This window comes from Rhinolophus hipposideros, assembly GCF_964194185.1.
Source record: "Rhinolophus hipposideros genome assembly, chromosome: 9".
NCBI lineage: Eukaryota > Metazoa > Chordata > Mammalia > Chiroptera > Rhinolophidae > Rhinolophus > Rhinolophus hipposideros.
The window spans coordinates 46,563,266-46,580,938 of record NC_138055.1 but is presented as its reverse complement, the minus strand read 5'-3'; the positions used below and the strand labels follow the sequence as shown (position 1 = coordinate 46,580,938).

Genomic DNA, 17,673 nt, shown 5'->3' with positions numbered 1-17,673 from the left:
GGGTTTAATATTATTTAAGAATACTCTGTCTTTTGTCTAACAGATGATGTATCATTTAGATTGTAAGTACTCTGAGGATAAATCAAGGGCAAAAGCCAGAGATGTTTAATGAATCTGCAACTCGTGGTGTATGGTAGAAAATAATATTCATAGAAGGAATAAAATATAATTTTCCCATCTTTCACAAGTACTACTGTGTTGATATTATGAATATACACAATAATTATTACTTTTAAAACAGTCTAACAGAGTAATGAATGTTCTCTTGTTCAAATGGTCAAAAAGGTTAGAAAAAACAATATACACTATAGGAGAAAAACATTCCTTTGTGTGTCTTTTGTGTGAACCTATATGTATACTCCCTGATAATATATGCTTGATACTCAATAATATATGATGTTTCGGGTGTAAAATGTTACACTCTTTGAAAAATAAACAGTGAAGTAAAGAAATAAGGACATGAACAAGACAAGTGGCCAGGAAGAGAAGAGAATATTGGTAAATATGAGAAAGAAGGTTAACAGCAGGAAAGAATGTATAGTTAATACAGTTTAGGAAAACCCGGAGCAATTTTTACAGAATTAAGTGTGTTCTCTGTGGCCTGTAAAGGCTGTATGTGTTCACGGGAAGAGAAGAGCACGTCTCAGATATGATAAGTCTTAATAATTGAAGCACCAATTTAAATTGTCTACACAAATGGAATTTATACTGTAGATAATATAAAACAGTAAATTATTCTCCAAATTTTTAAATTTAAAATATTTCAGCAACTAATCTGCATTAGTCTTTGAAGTCATAATCTACATAAAATGCTTAATATATTATCTAATATTCTCACAACCCAGTATGTATTTCTAAATGATACCATATGTGAAAAGCTGTGTCAGATATGAGAGGGCTATACACCTTCTGAGACGATACGAAGGAAAGCAATAGAAGAGAAACTTACATTTACTGAAGATACATCACGTGTAAAAGGGCTGGATTAGAAATTTCATATTCTTTATCTCATGTTAATTGTATAAAAAACCTGCAATATTGGTGTTATCCCCATTTTATAAATGAAGAACCTGGGGCTTGGACGAGTAATGAAATGTACCTAAAGTAACCCAGCTAAAAAGTGGCAGAGCCTAAGCTCTTTCTACTCTATTGTACAGGCCTCACTTATAAAATGGCAAGTGGCTGAAAAATGAATTCAAATCATTGTTTTATCTATATCTTTACAGGTATTTTAGTTATTTTATTTTTTACAAAATAGATTGGAAGGTTGCTGGGAAAGAGTTACATCTTCCAGGTTAATGCAAAAAGACAAACCTGAAGTGCACTTTAAAGAAACACATTTTCTGCTTTCTCAATCACAGTTTTCTGAATTGAAAGATTACTGTATTTTTTTATAAATGTCCAAAACATACTTTGCAGTGTGGAAGACCACATGGGGATAAAAACAGAACAGGTGGTGACTATACAAAATTGAAAGTGAGTTTTGTTGAATTCTGTGTGATTATAAAAGTTCATATAGTCTTTCACTTTAAAAGATTTAAAAGCATTTATGTTCCAGAAATGTGTTTGGTATAATGTAGACAATAGTTTTAATAGACTCAATAGATACCTTACATCAACATCAATCCAGGGCAGATTGGAAACTTTTAAATTCCACTACTTAGAAATATCAAAGTACGTTTTAAAGAAAATAGCTAAGCAATAACATTTTGGTTGCTTCATTGTGTACTTTTTGTAGATAAATTTAAGATAAAATGAATCAAGTGCACTTCCTACTTGTTTTCTAGTGTTCAGCTTCTTGTGGTAAAGGTTTAAAGTACCGTGAGGTGCTTTGTATTGACCAAGTCCAAGGGAAATTAGAAGAAAAATACTGCAGTCATCTACAGAAACCTCGAACTCACAAAGCTTGTAGATCTGTCAGATGTCCTTCATGGAAAGCCAATAGATGGAAGGAGGTAAGTAATGTGTTTTATAATCATATATATATTTGCACTTAAAAATAATATCTTAATTCATTCTGTGTACTTTCAGTAACCTTCAGAGTTTTACCCCACTAAAACGTGCTTTATTCTGTTATACATTTTTTTGCACTAATGTCTGAATTAATACTGCACAGTGTTACTATTTGCTAAATCTATTAGATACATCACAAGTTAGTCATTTGATTTTCTTGCGGCTGTAAACTTTACACGAAATTCTGTTACTGAATACTGGGGCTGAGGGGGCTACTGATAATCATAATATTGTTCCAGGTAGTCTAACAGTAAAATATATATGATGATGTATTTAGTAATTGTCTCATTCCCACATGAAAATCTTGTATTTGAGCTAAGGTTGCATCTTGGAAATGGGACTCGTAAGTTCCAGAAGGAATCTTAATTGGAGATTATTTGAAAGAGACACCAGAACTAGATGCCCAGGACTAGCTAAGGCTAAAATGCACACACACACTTGGAAAACCTTAGCAAAAATGAAGCGGATTCATAGATGATGTACAGGCTGAGAACTCAGTTTATAAAAGAAAGGTGATCAATAGCTTCCCTGGCATGCTCAGGGAAGTAAACTCAAAATCTAAATTTGGGGAGGCATGCCTTTCAACGGCGTTGTCAAGCAAAGACCAACTTGGGAAATACTGAAGAGGCAGAAGTCATGAAGGAAGTCAGAAACATTAACTAGCAGAACTTCCCGAGGCCTGATTTCAGTGGGGTTAGGCTTTTGACACAGCCGTCTGGATAAGCAACACTTCAGGATACTTATCCATTTCTACTGGGGACCTAGTCTTGCAAAAGGAAAAAGAAACCTATCTTCTGCTGATGGAATGTCCTTGTCTCTGTCCTATGTTGGAGCTCTGTCTGTTAGGAAAAGACAGGTTCAGACAAGAGCTAGAAAAAGTCCATCCCCCTGGGCTTCTAAGTCATGAGCTTTCACTCTGTGAGGTCAGAGCCTTGGTGCAGGGCACCGACTTCCGAATGCCGGCATATCAACATATCACTGGTACTGAATAAAACATGGTACTGAATAAACATGTCACTGGTACTGAGTGAGCATCTCAGGTTTCTTTGGAGAAGAAGCAACCCCTGTCAAGTGTTAAGGTGCTGATAGTTGTGGTTAACATTTGACTGAAAACTAGGGGTAAACATGTCTCTGTTATTTTATCCCCCTGCCCCCCAAATTATATATAGTTTTTTCTTTCCTTGAGCCATTGCCTCTACATTTAATTTGGGTAAAGTAAATAACATTATGTTTACTGGTTTACCAGAAGCCATGGTTTAAAAGATCTCCTACTAACCTATTTTATTTAGTGACTACCACTACTACCCTACTGAGTTGTTCAGGAAAGAAATGCCAGACAATCCTGTCTCCTATCTAGGTAACTCTTGAATGTCCACTGCAACCACGTCAGTCGAGTTCATTACCATCTGTGCTCAGCTGTACAATGGCCTTACATATATGTTTGCCATTATTTACCTGCATAGAGTGTGAACTCTACAAGAACTCAAATATGATAGTGTCATTTAATATCTTCTATGACTTACATTGTCTTTAGGGGGTAAGTCTAAAATCTAACCCATGCTTATTTCTTCAGCATTATCCCAGGCCACCAAGTCTTAGAGACAATGGATGCTTGTTCACTAGCCTAGTATCTAGCTTAATACTTTTTAGTTTGAATACTATGATTTAGTTGCAAAAAGGACTTGCCGTCTCTTAATGTATTAGTTATATTTGTCATCTGTGGTTTTGCTTAAAGTGGGGGTGTGCCTTACTTTATCTGGAGCAAGATGTGGCAGAATAATGGCAGCGGAGCTTTCCCCCAGAGGGTGGAACTCTGTGAAGGCACTGACTGAACCCAGCATGTGGCAGATCCCTCCTGATTCTGCTCGGGGGTGGGAGTGGAAGTGGTAGACTTGGGGCTTCTTGGCCACCAGTGTTCCTGTTGACCTCAGGATGCTTTTGCTGCTCTGCAGCTGCTGCAGCTGCTATGGTTGGTATTCATGAGAGACACTCTCTAAGTCTTGACCTCCAGCCCTGCAACAGTGAATCGGTCATCAGTGCTAACAAGTTGGCCTTGGCTTACCATCGCGTGTGAAATTCCATTAGAGTCACTAAAGGAACGTATTTCAGGGGATTCTAAGATACAGATATGAATACCCAAAGACTATAAAAAACACAGATGCTTTTGTACAAAGTCTGCTTTCTTCTCTTTGAATTGGTTTTCCTTGTCATAGAAATTAGCTTCATATGCCCACACAGTCCCCAAATCTCTGCCAGAAACAAATGACCACTTGTGAAGTCGTTGGCTTTTGATTTATTCTATAAAAAGTACCCACATGAAGTTAACAATTCCAGGCTGTCATTGCACTACATATAATAATATATTCAGCAGAAGTGTAATTTCAGAGGTAGTTACGAGATAATCACTGGTTGCTTGCTACTTTGTTCTGACTGCATAAATTGTAACATTGCTTTAATATAATCACTCACTATGAAATAATTTCATTTTATTACTATTTTACATTACACCTCATATGGAAAGACTCATTTGGCAAATTGTGACCACAGAGGTGCTCAAATGAGTTTTGAAGTAATAGTCTTCATTTGGTACCGTGTTTCCCCGAAAATAAGACCAGGTCTTGTATTATTTTTTGCTCCAAAAGACGCATTAGGGCTTATGTTCAGGGGATGTCATCCTGAAAAATCACGCTAGGGCTTATTTTCCGGTTAGGTCTTATTTTGGGGGAAACACAGTATTTGATATGTTTTTTTAATGAAAGGATTTAGTAGTAATACATTTTAATGGGTGAACAGGGCCATTTGTCCTCTGGGTCCAGATGTATACCTTTAGAGACAAATTAAATACTAAAGTCATTTAAGAAGCAAAACATCCCTCTTCTCTGTAACCAAAAAGTTTTGTTTGCACTTAATTTTACCTATTTGGGAATAACAGCTTCACTTTGTAAATTCAAGTTTTTAAGGCTAGCATGGTGCTAGATTCTTCATTGTGTCAACCTCACCTACATGTTTCAGTGCCATCTAGATGTAGTCTTTATGTTAAAATATAAAATATCCAGAATTCTTACCTCCCCTCATCACATCAAGTCTGGGGGACAACTTAGAAAGATAGGTAAGAATCTCATTGAATACCTACAGAATACCCACTGAATCTAGAACTACATGACATCAGCCACTTACGTAGTTCCCCTTCTCTGAGACCCATTATTTTCTTTCTAGTAGTTTAAGATCAGAGCTGGAAACGAAGGTGATACAAATTCCAAAATCTCACGAATCTACTGGCCAGTGCCCCCTTTTCCCAAAGCCCCTAATTTGAAGAAGAACAAAATGAAACTATATGCTAAATGCTAGCATGTTTAAATGATTTTATATTTCTGTAATTCCATATTTTCTGTATTTCCATATTATCAAAAATTTCTGATGTATACATACATATATAATCTCTTATGATCTAAAAAGATAGTAAATCTTAATTAAGTCCTCGTAGCCCCTGACCAAGAACTCAGAACCTCCTCATCTCTATGCTCAGGTTAAGAGATGTTTCTACCAGTGAAGATGAGCAGAAGCCCGAGAAAAGGGAGGATGTCTTTTTGTTCTGCAGTTCATGGGTGGGCTATGCTTCTCAGCCTTTTGGTGTTAGTGCCAGCAATTCTGTTTTTGCATTTCTACGCCACCTGTTAACTCTCTTTATGTATCATCTTGATGTTTCAGATGGCCTTGTTTTGGGTGGGCTGAGATGACTAATACTTTTTGGTATGAGACATATATCAAGAAACTTTTCAAGGCAGAAATAATTGTAACACTGTGAAAGAAGTGAAAAAAATGGGACTAGGAAGGGAGCAGCAAGGGACAGTCACTTCCTGACACTGTGTGAGCAACTTCTGTATTCCTCACAACTGTAGGTATCATTATATTCATTCTGCAGATGAAGAAATTACAGTGTAAGAGGTTAAATAGCTTGTGGAGGTCATGAGCCAGGAAGTGGAGGGCGGGGGGGAACAAGCATTTAAACACTAGTCTATTTGAGCGTTCCCTACTGTAGTTGCTACCATAATCATTTCATTATTATTGTACATTAGCTCATCCTTTATTTCCTTAGCAACACTGCCCCCCTTACAAAGGCACCAAAAGTCAACAACTGCAGACTGTCATTACACTGCACAAAATAATTCATTTGATAGAAATGTGATTTTTATGTTGTGCTGAATTCACTGCAGGCTTATTTATGTTTTTTAAAACTCTGTTCCATAAATAATATATATAACATATATATAATATATGTTCTATATATGTAATATATATAGAGAGAGATTGATTATAGGTCATGGGAAAATAACTCAGAGTTGATTGCATATTAAATATGATATAGTTGCTTAAATCACTAGTTGCATATTGCATATTAGATTACATAATAGGTGAATAGTGTTCAAATCTTTGGCACTAATAGATCCTGGTCAGATTTTTGGAGCAGTCCCTAATCTGGGACCCACACGATCAGAAAAGTTTTGACAAAGTACCAAATCCCCAGGGGAGTTCAATCAAATGGTAACGACTATTCTGGATCCATTCCCTTATATTCTGTTTCAAGTAGGAAAAACCTTGAGTATTAGTGGCATAATCTCAAAGAAATTCACTGTCTGGAAACTGAAAGGTCAGTGGTTTTAAGTATGATTCAGCAGCTCGACAATATAAGCGTGCTGGATTGGCATTTCTGTGATTCTGTTGGTCAACTCCTAACGGCCATAAGAGAGCTGCTGCAGTTCCAGGGCTCACCTTCATACTTTCTCAAATGAGAGTTTGTATTCGTTCTATGTTGGTAAGGAGGACAGACTGTGGATGGGGATAAAAGTTTAAAGAAGAATATTTCAGCTCAATATAAGACAGTATTTGCTAACAAGAGTTATCCAAAAATGGAGTAACTGCTTTCAGGATCTAGTGACTGTACCCAGACTAAGGCTATAGAAGGATGGGTGGGAATGATGTTTATTTATTTATATTACTATAAAAAGGATTTCAGAGTTGAAGAGAAATTAGATACTCCCAGGGATTAGATACTCAGAGTCTTTTCTAACTCAAAATGCTGTATGACTACAGTTAATACTGCTGCTACATTATTGACTCATGTGAAGTAAAGCATGGTTACACATAACTGACTATAACATCAAAACCTACATTCATTAATAAGAAATTATAAATAATGCATCAAAAGAGAAGACATCACTATTTGCATTTTAAATAATTGTTTATTAAATAGCAAAGTCGGCCTTTGATAGACCTGTTTTTGCAATGTACATGCTAACATTTCTTTACCTCTGCTTTGACTCTAGTACCTCTAGATTAGCTAAAATCTACCGTCTCTACTTCCACTGTCAAGTCTTTAAAGTGCCATTCTTTGCAGTGTTATATTTATGTATAAATAGCATATGTGGCTGATTTTTCCTATCTGAATTAAATTATGCAGTGTTGGTGGATTAGTGCATTCCAATCAATTATTTGTGTTACACTCATAACGATAGGCTCACATTGCCTTCACATTAGTTAGCTGGATTAAAAAAAAATTTAACATGCTTATGAATATGTAGTTCTATAAGACTATTAAATAACACTGCGCATTCTGGGGTTAGAGGTGGACCCAGGAAGGTCCTCAGTAAGTCACTTGACTTAAGAGCCGGTGATCATATCTTCACAGTATCCATGACCATGAGGGATGGGCTAGGCAAAGGTAGCAAGGGCTACTTTGAAGTGTTGAAGTGCCTTGGACATGTCCATGTAGAAAACACATGAAGATTCTGGTAAACGCATGAGACATTCTTGTAAATACATGAAAATATAAATGTAGAGCTTGGAATTACGATCAAGTCTGGAGAACAGATTTAGACATTATTGGTGCGTAGAAGAAATTGCTGAGAGCTCAGAGGATGACAAGAGAAGCAAGTTATAAACAGAACCCTGAAACATGCTAAGTTTTAAAGGCTGAACAAAGAAAATAGAATCAGTTAAGAACTCTGAGGAGGTGCAATCTCAAAAGAGGAGACCACTGGCACCAAAGGGATTTCGATCACAGAAGCCACAACGGCTCGACAAAGTGGTCAGTGGTACTGAATGAGTTAGTGAGATTTAGAAAAGATTTTAAAAGGTTTTATTGGCAATTAGGGTTATCGATGATACCAGGCTAAGTAATATTTCATTTAATTCATAAATTCTCTTCTCTGTTCAAATCTGAAGTTGCATCAATTTACTCTTTCATACTCTTATCTCTTAAAAAAACTAGAAAGCAAAAGTTACTTGTTCTCTTCCAAGCAGTAGTCCATTTTGTTTCCTTTCAGGGAAGAGATCCACAACAGTAATTACCCATGGCCTCAGTGGATTTTTTTTAAACGCGTGCTATGATCAAAGGAGCAATAAAACATTGTGGTTTATTGAATTATAGAAAATTATATTGTCTGATAGAACTTCTTGCTAAGCTGTGTTTTGTGAATTATTTTTTTCCAGGAATTTTTTTTTTTTTCAGGTTTAGAGGCAGGAAGTTTTCCAAATGTAGTTTATATTTCTGACATTATCCCTGGAAAATGTTTGCAGGAGCCTTATTTTATAGGCTAAACATTTTCTCAGGAGGTTCAGATAAGTAAAACTACATACAGATATTTCAGTCTACTCATTGTGCCCTGCACAAAGCACACATTACGATTGTCTTTATATAAAGGAGCTTTATGTGTTTTGTGAAAACACTCAATGCATTGGCACAATTCGACTGCTTAAGCATAAATGAAAGTCAATATAAGCTATGTTGATACGCATAATGTTTTTTATAGGTTAAAAAAATAAAAATTCTCTTTAAGTCAGTTGCTGCTTATACACACAAGATAGAAAACTACATTTTAAAGTATCCTTAGAGTCAAAATGCTGCAACTATCTAAGGATTTCGAGTCTCCCAAATGAACTAAATTCTTACCTTTTGCGGAATTTTAATTTTCATTCATGATTAAAACCACATTCTACAGATATATTTTTACTGTTGTGGGGAAAAAAATTACTTCCTCTGGAACTCTTACAGAAGCAGAGAACTTAGTGAAGAACCTGATTCTTAACCCTTATAATACCTCAGTTAGCAACAAACATCGTGCATTGTGACTTCCAATCCCTTCCGAATAACAAGGAGTATAAAAAAACCAAGTTAGCAAATTAAATAAGTATCACTGGTTGTTCTCCGCACTTTACTAATGGTGGCATCACAGCTTGCTTGTGGTCAAGCTCTGTTGTTATATGACCTGGCATTCTGAAAAGGCCTGGGAGGTTGCCAAGTCCTTCCCCATCCCCTAGGGGCAGCCTGGCGAGAGCTCCAAGTCTGGAGTCAGAACTGAGCTTCAACTTGCTTCACTATTAACTAGAGGGAGCCGCTCAGGCAAATGACTTAACATCTCTGTATCCCAGGTCCTCAGCCCTGTACCTCCTTTGTAGAGCTACTGTTAGGAATAAATGTCTGGAAAGTGTTCTACGAAATTTTACAAATAATATAAAGTCTTCTTTATTACAGATAAGAAAAATGAGACCTGGAGAGGTTAAGACAAGGTTGTCTGAGTGTACAGTTTATACAACCAGCTTCCCAAAACACTTGTCCATTGAAATATAACCATCAATCAACAAATTAGTAAATTTGTTCCTCCGAGTATAGTAGGTACTAGAGTAATAAAGATGAATATAATACGTTTTGGAAATTGTTTCTTTGAGGAAGATTATGCATACAGTGTAAATATTTAAGTGATTGAAAACAAAGTAGAGTAGTTTTGTTGTGTGATAAGTTGTATAGATATTAAGTACAATTAAGTCAGAAGAGAGAGTTATTAATTGGGATGGAGTATCTGGTATGACATATCACATAACCTGTCATAGTTTCCATAAGGCTTGAATAGGTATTGCACAATAAAATGTATATTTGGATAGATGCTTCACATCAGACAATCTTGAAAAATACTGATTGCGTGTATTTTCTATGTAATGCATGATACTATATCAAGTTCTGTGTAAAAGAAACAAGAAAATATATCTTGGCACTATTTTGCTATTTTTACATAGTTTGATATTTGTTGGCTAATTGTTCAAATCATTTGGGCGTCTTTGTAGTGCTCTGTGACCTGTGGCTCTGGACTTCAGCAAAGGGATGTGTACTGCAGACTAAGAGGTGTTGGTCGGGTGGCTGAAGAAATGTGTGATCGGTCCACACAGCCTTATTTTCAGAGGCAATGCTGGCGTCAGGACTGCACACAGTACCAGTGGGTGGCAGGAGAGTGGCCGGATGTGAGTATTGACAAGTCAACTTTCCAAGACACTGCACAAAGGCATGTGTTTATTCATTTCGTCATTGCACTTTTAGTGTTCGACATCATGTAAGAAAAAGGAGACACATCGGCCAGTGAGGTGCATTGATGCTCAAAACATTCAAGTGAATGAAAGTTTTTGTGATCCTTCAACCAGGCCTCTGTCAATCAAGAAGTGCAGGAATCCTTCCTGCAAGTATATTGTGGTAACAGCAGACTCCTCTCAGGTAAGGCAAATAAAGGAAGTTAAGAATTTTTGCTCCTGGAAAACACATGCGAGTCTAAAATTTGATGCAGTGAAACTAGGTCTAAATTTGAATGTGGGGACAGATAATGGTATGCATATCAGTTGAAGGGGAAACCACTGACAGTTGGATGTTGCAAATACTCGTAGAGTAATAACAACATGGATGATAAACTCTAGTGCAGTTCCAAGGGCCAACTAGTGACAACTGTGAAACACACCCCTAGGAACAATTTGGCAAACTGGCCCTGCAGAATGGCCTGCTTTTTAAAAACAGCTTTATAGAGATGTAATTGACAAATCATAAACTGCACATACTTGAAGCGTACAGTTCGATAAATTTTGATGTATGGATACACCCATAAAGCTGTTATCATATTCAAAACAAAGGGCATCTCCATCACTCTTCAAAGTTTTCTCATGCTGCTTTATAATTCCTCCTTTCCCCTTCCCTCACCTCCACCCTCAGGGAACATAATCTGTTTTTAGTGTATGTCATTATGTTCGTTTGCATTTTCTTGAGTTTTATATGAAAGGAATCATACGGCATGTACTAGTTTTTGTCTGATGTTTCATAAGTATTTTGAGATAATTTATTGCTTTTTATCATTGAATATTTCACTGTATGGATATCTTTAAGTCCACTAATCTTCTGTCATGTCAGATTTGCCATTATTCCCCATCCAATTTCCCATCTCGGACAGTGTCATTTTCATCATTAGAAGTTTGATTTCAGCTTTTTTATACCTTCCATGTCTCTGCTTACCTTTTTGAACAAACTACAGTTATTAATAACTTTTTAATGTGCTCCTCTGCTAATTCTAACATCTCTATATGTGCATTTACAACTTAGGGAATATATTCATAAGTTTTTGCAACCATCACCATGATCTAATGCTAGAAAATTTTATCACCCCAAAAAGAAACTCTGTACCCATTAGTAGTCACTCCTCATTTTTTCCTTCCCCAAACTCCAGGTAACCACTTATCTATTTTCCGCCTGTATGGATTTGCCCATTATGGACATTTCATATAAATGGAATCATACAATGTGTGGTCTTTTGTATCTGGCTTCCTTTACTAGCATGCACTACAAATAGAATCAAGTCTGAATGTGGATCCTTTCCATGTATGGTACAACTCTGGGAAAGTTACCTAATGTCTCTGAACCTTTATTTACTCATGTGTAAATGAGGCTAATAAATAGGATTGTTGTGGGGGTAATTTGGCATAGTTTGTGTTTATATATTTATGTGTGTGTATATAAATACATATAAAAATACCTGGTGAATATTAGGTCCTGGTTAAGTTTAAGGACATCTTCTCCCCCTTCTAATTATTTTCCAGTGTGCAGGTAACTGTGGATTTAATTACCGACAAAGGATTACATACTGCATTGGGATCCAGTCTACTGAGAAATATAAGCTCCATCAGCTTTGGCCTATAGACTATCAAGAATGCCCTGTGCTGCCTTCCCCACAGCTTCACAAATGCAATTTTGGGAGCTGTTTGCATGTGGCCACTTGGAAAGTTGGAAAATGGAGCAAGGTCAGTATACAATTACGAATTCAAAACCTTCCGAACGAGACTTTCTAGGGGAGGGATGCCTACTAATTTGCATATCTAACTAAATCTCAGAGTTGTTTCAACCCCCTATTGCCTAAAAACTACTTTATCAGTTATTTGCATAAATATCTCTTTTTCTATTCTTGCTGTAACCATCTTACAAGGAGGAAATATAACTAATATTTATTTCAGTTCTTCTGAGAGCCTCTCATGGTGGCTTGTATTTTGAGTGGATGCTCAAAAAAATATTTATTGGTGAAGAAGTAAATAAATCTAATATATGAGTAATAAAAGTTATTTGCACTTTATGCCACTTCCACTATAATTGATAGAAAGCATGTAAATATTGCTTTGCAAGCATCATGTAACAGTGAGAAAAAACACAGTAGTCTGAATAACCAACATTAATTAATGTTTATTAAGCATTTATAATAAACTGTTGATATAAGTATACAAAATAAATGATAAGAAGCCAGTAACTGAGACATCATAGATTCAGGCTAATGCCTAAGATTTACTCTCACCTGTGATTGCCTAGCCTCCAGGGTATTTCTCCATCTGTAGTAAATCTAGCCACTATTGATCATCAGTTTGTTCCAAAAGGACCTAGTCTGAGAGGAGGAGATAGGAATTCAATGGCTTTATTCATTAAAGGCTTTAACTTCATATTTTACTCTGTTCACAGTGCTCAGTAACATGTGGAACTGGTATAATGGAGAGAAGAGTGGCATGCATGGCTGAAAATGGTCGGTCCAGTGATTTATGTTTAAAGCATTTAAAGCCAGATGCTCAAAAGAAATGTTATGTCAATGACTGTAAGTAATAGACTTCAGAACTCTACCTCGTACCTACGTGTTCCTAAGAAGTTTTAATTAAAATATGAAAGTAAATATTGGTAGTAGTCATATGTTCTACAAAAGGAAGTGTCTGTTTTTTCAGTGCATAATGTTTCTATGACTGAGTTAAATTCATGCGGTGCTTGTAATGTGGTGCTTGTAATGTGTTGATTATTGACAAGTTCAATTTACTTGTCCTTGAAGGTAAAACATTTACCAGTTGCAAAGAAATCCAAAGGCAAAACAACATTACCAAGGATGGTGACTATTACCTTAACATTAAGGGAAGAATAATAAAGGTATTATGAAAACAGTTCCTATTTGATTTTTAACACTGACCGTTGACTTTGGGAAAAGCTTTTCTAGATGTTTGCATTTCCCCTTTAGATTTATTGTGCAGGTATGCACTTGGAGAATCCCAAGGAATATATATCATTGGTCAAAGGTGAAGAAGACAATTTTTCTGAAGTGTATGGTTTTAGGTAAGAGATGTCTTTTGGCTTCTCAGTGTATTTTTATGGTCCTTCAAGAAAATTCTAGCATTCAGAGTGATACTTGAGTTGTTTGCAAGTGGGACAAGTAATTTAGAAGCAGGTGGACACACTAGGACCTAAGTTAGATGTTGTCCATTTTTGTGCAGTAATAAAGACTTGAGTATTAACATGTATTGCTGAGGAGACTGACTAATAAGGATACTGTGGACAGCAGTGGGACAACAGACAAGCGGGGAATTTAAGACCTATGTGAATTTTCATAGAAATCATATTAATGCCAGTAACAAAAGCTAGGAAAACTAGAGATGAATTACTTTTCCACAAACTGGTCTTGAATTTGCCATTGCTAATTTCATTCGAGGTTTGATAATTAGGTTCATGAACTAATCATACAAAAAGTGCTACATACCTCATTGTTGAATATCACTACAGTCACCTTCAAAGTCCTCCCCCTGGAAAGCTATGCACCAATGCCAGTGCTTGGTCCACCCTTCTAACAATTTTGGAACTCTTTTTCTGGAATGGCCTTCAGAGCTGTTGTATTATCCTTGATGTCCTGAATGTCATCAATATGTCTTCCTTTCAATATTTCTTTTATCTTCTGGTAAAGAAAGAAGTCATTGGAGGCCAGATTGGGTGAGTGGGGAGGGTGTTCCAATACAGTTATTTGTTTACTGGCTAAAAACTCCCTCACAGACAGTGCTGTGTGAGCTTGTGCATTGTCGTGATGCAAGAGCCATGAATTGTTGGCGAAAAGTTCAGGTCATCTAACTTTTTCATGCAGCCTTTTCAGCACTTCCAAATAGTAAACTTGGTTAACTGTTTGTCCAGTTGGTACAAATTCATAATGGATAATGCCTCTGATATCAAAAAAGTTTAGCAACATCGTTACAACAAGTTCTCGAACTTATTTGTCAGACCTCGTATGTAACCCTTTAGTAATTTTTACTTCTTTCTCATTTAACTTGTGGACACTGTCATACTGAAGAGTGTATCTTTTACCTCCCCACTTCCAAAGTTTACCATTTATCTACATTATGGGCTAATAGCTGTATCTAATGCTAAAAAAATTCTAATGTTGTTCCAGACTACAAAATCCATATGAATGTCCTTTTAATGGAAGTAGGAGGCAAGACTGTGAATGTAAAAATGACTACCTGGCTGCTGGACACACTGTTTTCAGCAAAATAAGAATTGATCTCACTTCTATGCAAATTAAAAGTAAGTGCTGAATCACCATTTACAAAATTAAAAGCCTCGATCTGCTAAGGAACTCTAACCATATGTTGGTTTATGTAATAGCCAGGGTATAGCGAAGGGCCTAGCATTGCACAATAGTTACTTAACTTGTTTTTAAGTTACTACATACTTCCTCTGCAATGACATGGACCATGGGGACCCTTAATAAAAAATGTAGTGGTAATGATAGTGATAAGATTTTACCATAATGTCTCCATTGATCTTTTTAACAACTAGTTGTTGCAAGTGATAAAATTAAGGTGCAGTTACAGAAGTTAAGTGCCTTGTCCCAATTCATACAGTTAGTAACTGGCATTGCAAAGAGATAAAGCCCCATCCACAGATCTAAGGCTATGTACCTGCTGCTTATATATGAAGCAATTTATAATGCAGTCAAGTCAAAATGTACTTATGAAACTTAATCTATACTCAGCAGCCTGCCATCCTAGAAGTTACGTATCTACCCAAAAAGGGGATTAGGTGCCCTTACAAAAAAAGGAAAAAATACATCAGAAATCAAAGCTCTCTGCCACATAAGAAATCAAAGAAAATAGCACACTTTTTAGCTGGGAGTTTTTGAATTGCCTAAATGAATTTATACACACACACATATGTATACGTTATATATATACATATATAGAGAATCTACATATGCATAGATACATATATATATAGTATAGAAGCACTCATATGTTGCTTTATCGTTATTTACCTTTAAATAATGCTTTTTTTCTGTAACTTTGCTCCTGACCTCACTTTAATTATTCACTATGATATAAAATATAATAAAAATTTTTTAAACTTCTGGTTTAGTTACAGATATGCCTGTAATTTTTAGGACAATTGATGAGGTGCACATTATTGTATTAAAGAAAAATTATTTGTTGAGAGTCTGGTCTAGGTTATGTACTACAATTATGTAGCATTTTTGCTTAATATGTTGAATTAATTATATAAATATATTTAGGAATATAATATGAATAATGTATGTTTGACGATGAAGATTGGAAAACATAAAATGCTTCAATGCTAAACAGTTTTACTTTTTTATTTTATAGCTACAGACCTTCTTTTTGCTCAGACAATATTTGGAAAAGCAGTTCCATTTGCGACAGCTGGAGATTGCTATAGTGCTGCCAGATGCCCCCAGGTATTTCATAATTTGTTTCATTATTTTCTCCTCACTATGAAAAAAGCATTGATACTGTTTCTCTTCATTCATGTCCTTAACTAGAATATTGCAAGAAAAATAATAGAAAATGCAGACTTCCTATATGAATTTTGTTTCAAAGGTTGTAGATAAACTTTGGGCAGGAAACACATTTTTGCCAATTTTGGGTTTGTTTAAACGGTGTAATAGCAAGAATTTCATATGTTCAGATCCTATTTCTCCTTCAATGATGCTTTGTAATTTCTAACCTTTCCACGCAGTCTATGGAAATGACTGGATATACGAGTATGTTATAAGGAATGGATCACAAGCATGTGATTTTCTACACTACCGCCAACATCAGTTATATTAGTGAGCTGGGTCTGTAACATTCCCAGAATAACTTGCTATTTGTGAAATAGTATCTTTATTCTTGTTTTAATCCTTTATTTCCAGAGTTCTCTTCACATACCCTTTTATGTCACCTGTGATTTCCAGAATTGAGCGTGCTTCCTAGAATAAATGTAGTATCTCATTTTTAAAAAGGAATTTTCTAAGTGAACAGCATTTTTATAAGATGGAGAGATGTAAGCTAGATGAATATAGCATTCTTAGGTAGATTCTTATCTAATTGAAAAACCATGCACCAGAAGTAGTAATTATATTATTGATATCATTGTGAATGAAATTAGCTAAATGTTTTGGCATAGCCTTCTGTTCTTGGAATTTCCCATTTACAATTTTTATCATATGACACATAAGGTATGCTTATATTAGAAAGAAAGGGAATTTTCTGTATTAGCAAATCAGACCTAAAGGAGATGAAAAGACACTAGACCTATGGGCTGAAAAAAAATAAGGAAAATTAATTGGCATAAACAATAAATTTTAGGTACAGAAATAACAAATAAAATCTGGCAATGGCTATGAAAGAGACTTAGGTGTTTTATTCAAGCACCATGAGTTCATTAGGAGTCACGTAGAGCATGAAGTGATTTTTAAACAGCCTAATATAATCATCAGGTACCAAAACACAATATTAGAGACTAAAAGATTTATTTATACTTGACACTGGAATATTTATCTTAAAATTTCTGTTGGGAAAAATGAATTTTTAATTTATTTAGAGGTAGGAGGTGCCAATCAGGAGCAAAAGGACTATTTAAATCATGTTACAGAAAGAAAATGAAGAAGGTGGCTAGGAAGGGATAGATAACTATCTTTAAATAATTAAGAGCTCCATGAAAGAGGAGTGAGGTCAGTGTGTGTAACTCTAGGAGGCATTAATAGGGCAGCAGATTCTCTTTCAAGAGAAAAAAGGCTTTTGACAGGGAGAGTTATCCAATAAAGAGACCTCCCCGCCTGGTAAATCTCCAATTTTTGCCTGTATTTTTATAAATTGATATTGTATCCTACAACCTTGCTGAACTCATTTATTAGTTGTAATAGTTTTTTATGGGATTCCCAAGGATTTTCTATATACGTGGTGATGTTATCAAATGAAGATAGTTTCACTTCTTCCTTTGCAATCTAGATACATTTTATTTCTTTGTCTTGCCTCATTGCCCTAGCTAAAACTTCCAGTACTGTGTTGAATAGAAGTGGTGAGAGTGGATACCATTGTTTGCTTCTGATTTTAGGGGGAAAGCATTTAGTCCACCATCATTTAGTCTGTTGGCTGAGTGTTTTGTAGATGCCTTTGATCATGCAGTGGAAGTGCCCTTGTATTCCTAATTTAAGTAGTTTTATCATGAAAGAGTGTTGGATTTTGTCAAATGCTTCTTCTGCATCTATTGAGATGGTCCTGTGGTTCTTGTCC

The 17,673-nt window shown here is 35.7% G+C and overlaps 1 protein-coding gene across 2 annotated transcripts in view; it reads left to right on the top strand.

The window, feature by feature from the left end:
* Positions 1-17,673, top strand: part of ADAMTS20 (ADAM metallopeptidase with thrombospondin type 1 motif 20) — a 155,727-nt gene that overhangs the window by 120,003 nt on the left and 18,051 nt on the right. Inside the window, exons 29-37 of one of the 2 annotated variants that reach the window (XM_081059853.1) lie at positions 1,788-1,955; positions 10,132-10,305; positions 10,382-10,552; positions 11,917-12,117; positions 12,821-12,950; positions 13,176-13,270; positions 13,359-13,453; positions 14,553-14,686; positions 15,763-15,854. In XM_081059853.1, the coding sequence (XP_080915979.1) occupies positions 1,788-1,955; positions 10,132-10,305; positions 10,382-10,552; positions 11,917-12,117; positions 12,821-12,950; positions 13,176-13,270; positions 13,359-13,453; positions 14,553-14,686; positions 15,763-15,854 (1,260 nt within the window). The remainder of the gene's footprint in view (positions 1-1,787; positions 1,956-10,131; positions 10,306-10,381; positions 10,553-11,916; positions 12,118-12,820; positions 12,951-13,175; positions 13,271-13,358; positions 13,454-14,552; positions 14,687-15,762; positions 15,855-17,673) is intronic. The other variant, XR_013994018.1, reaches the window with a different exon arrangement.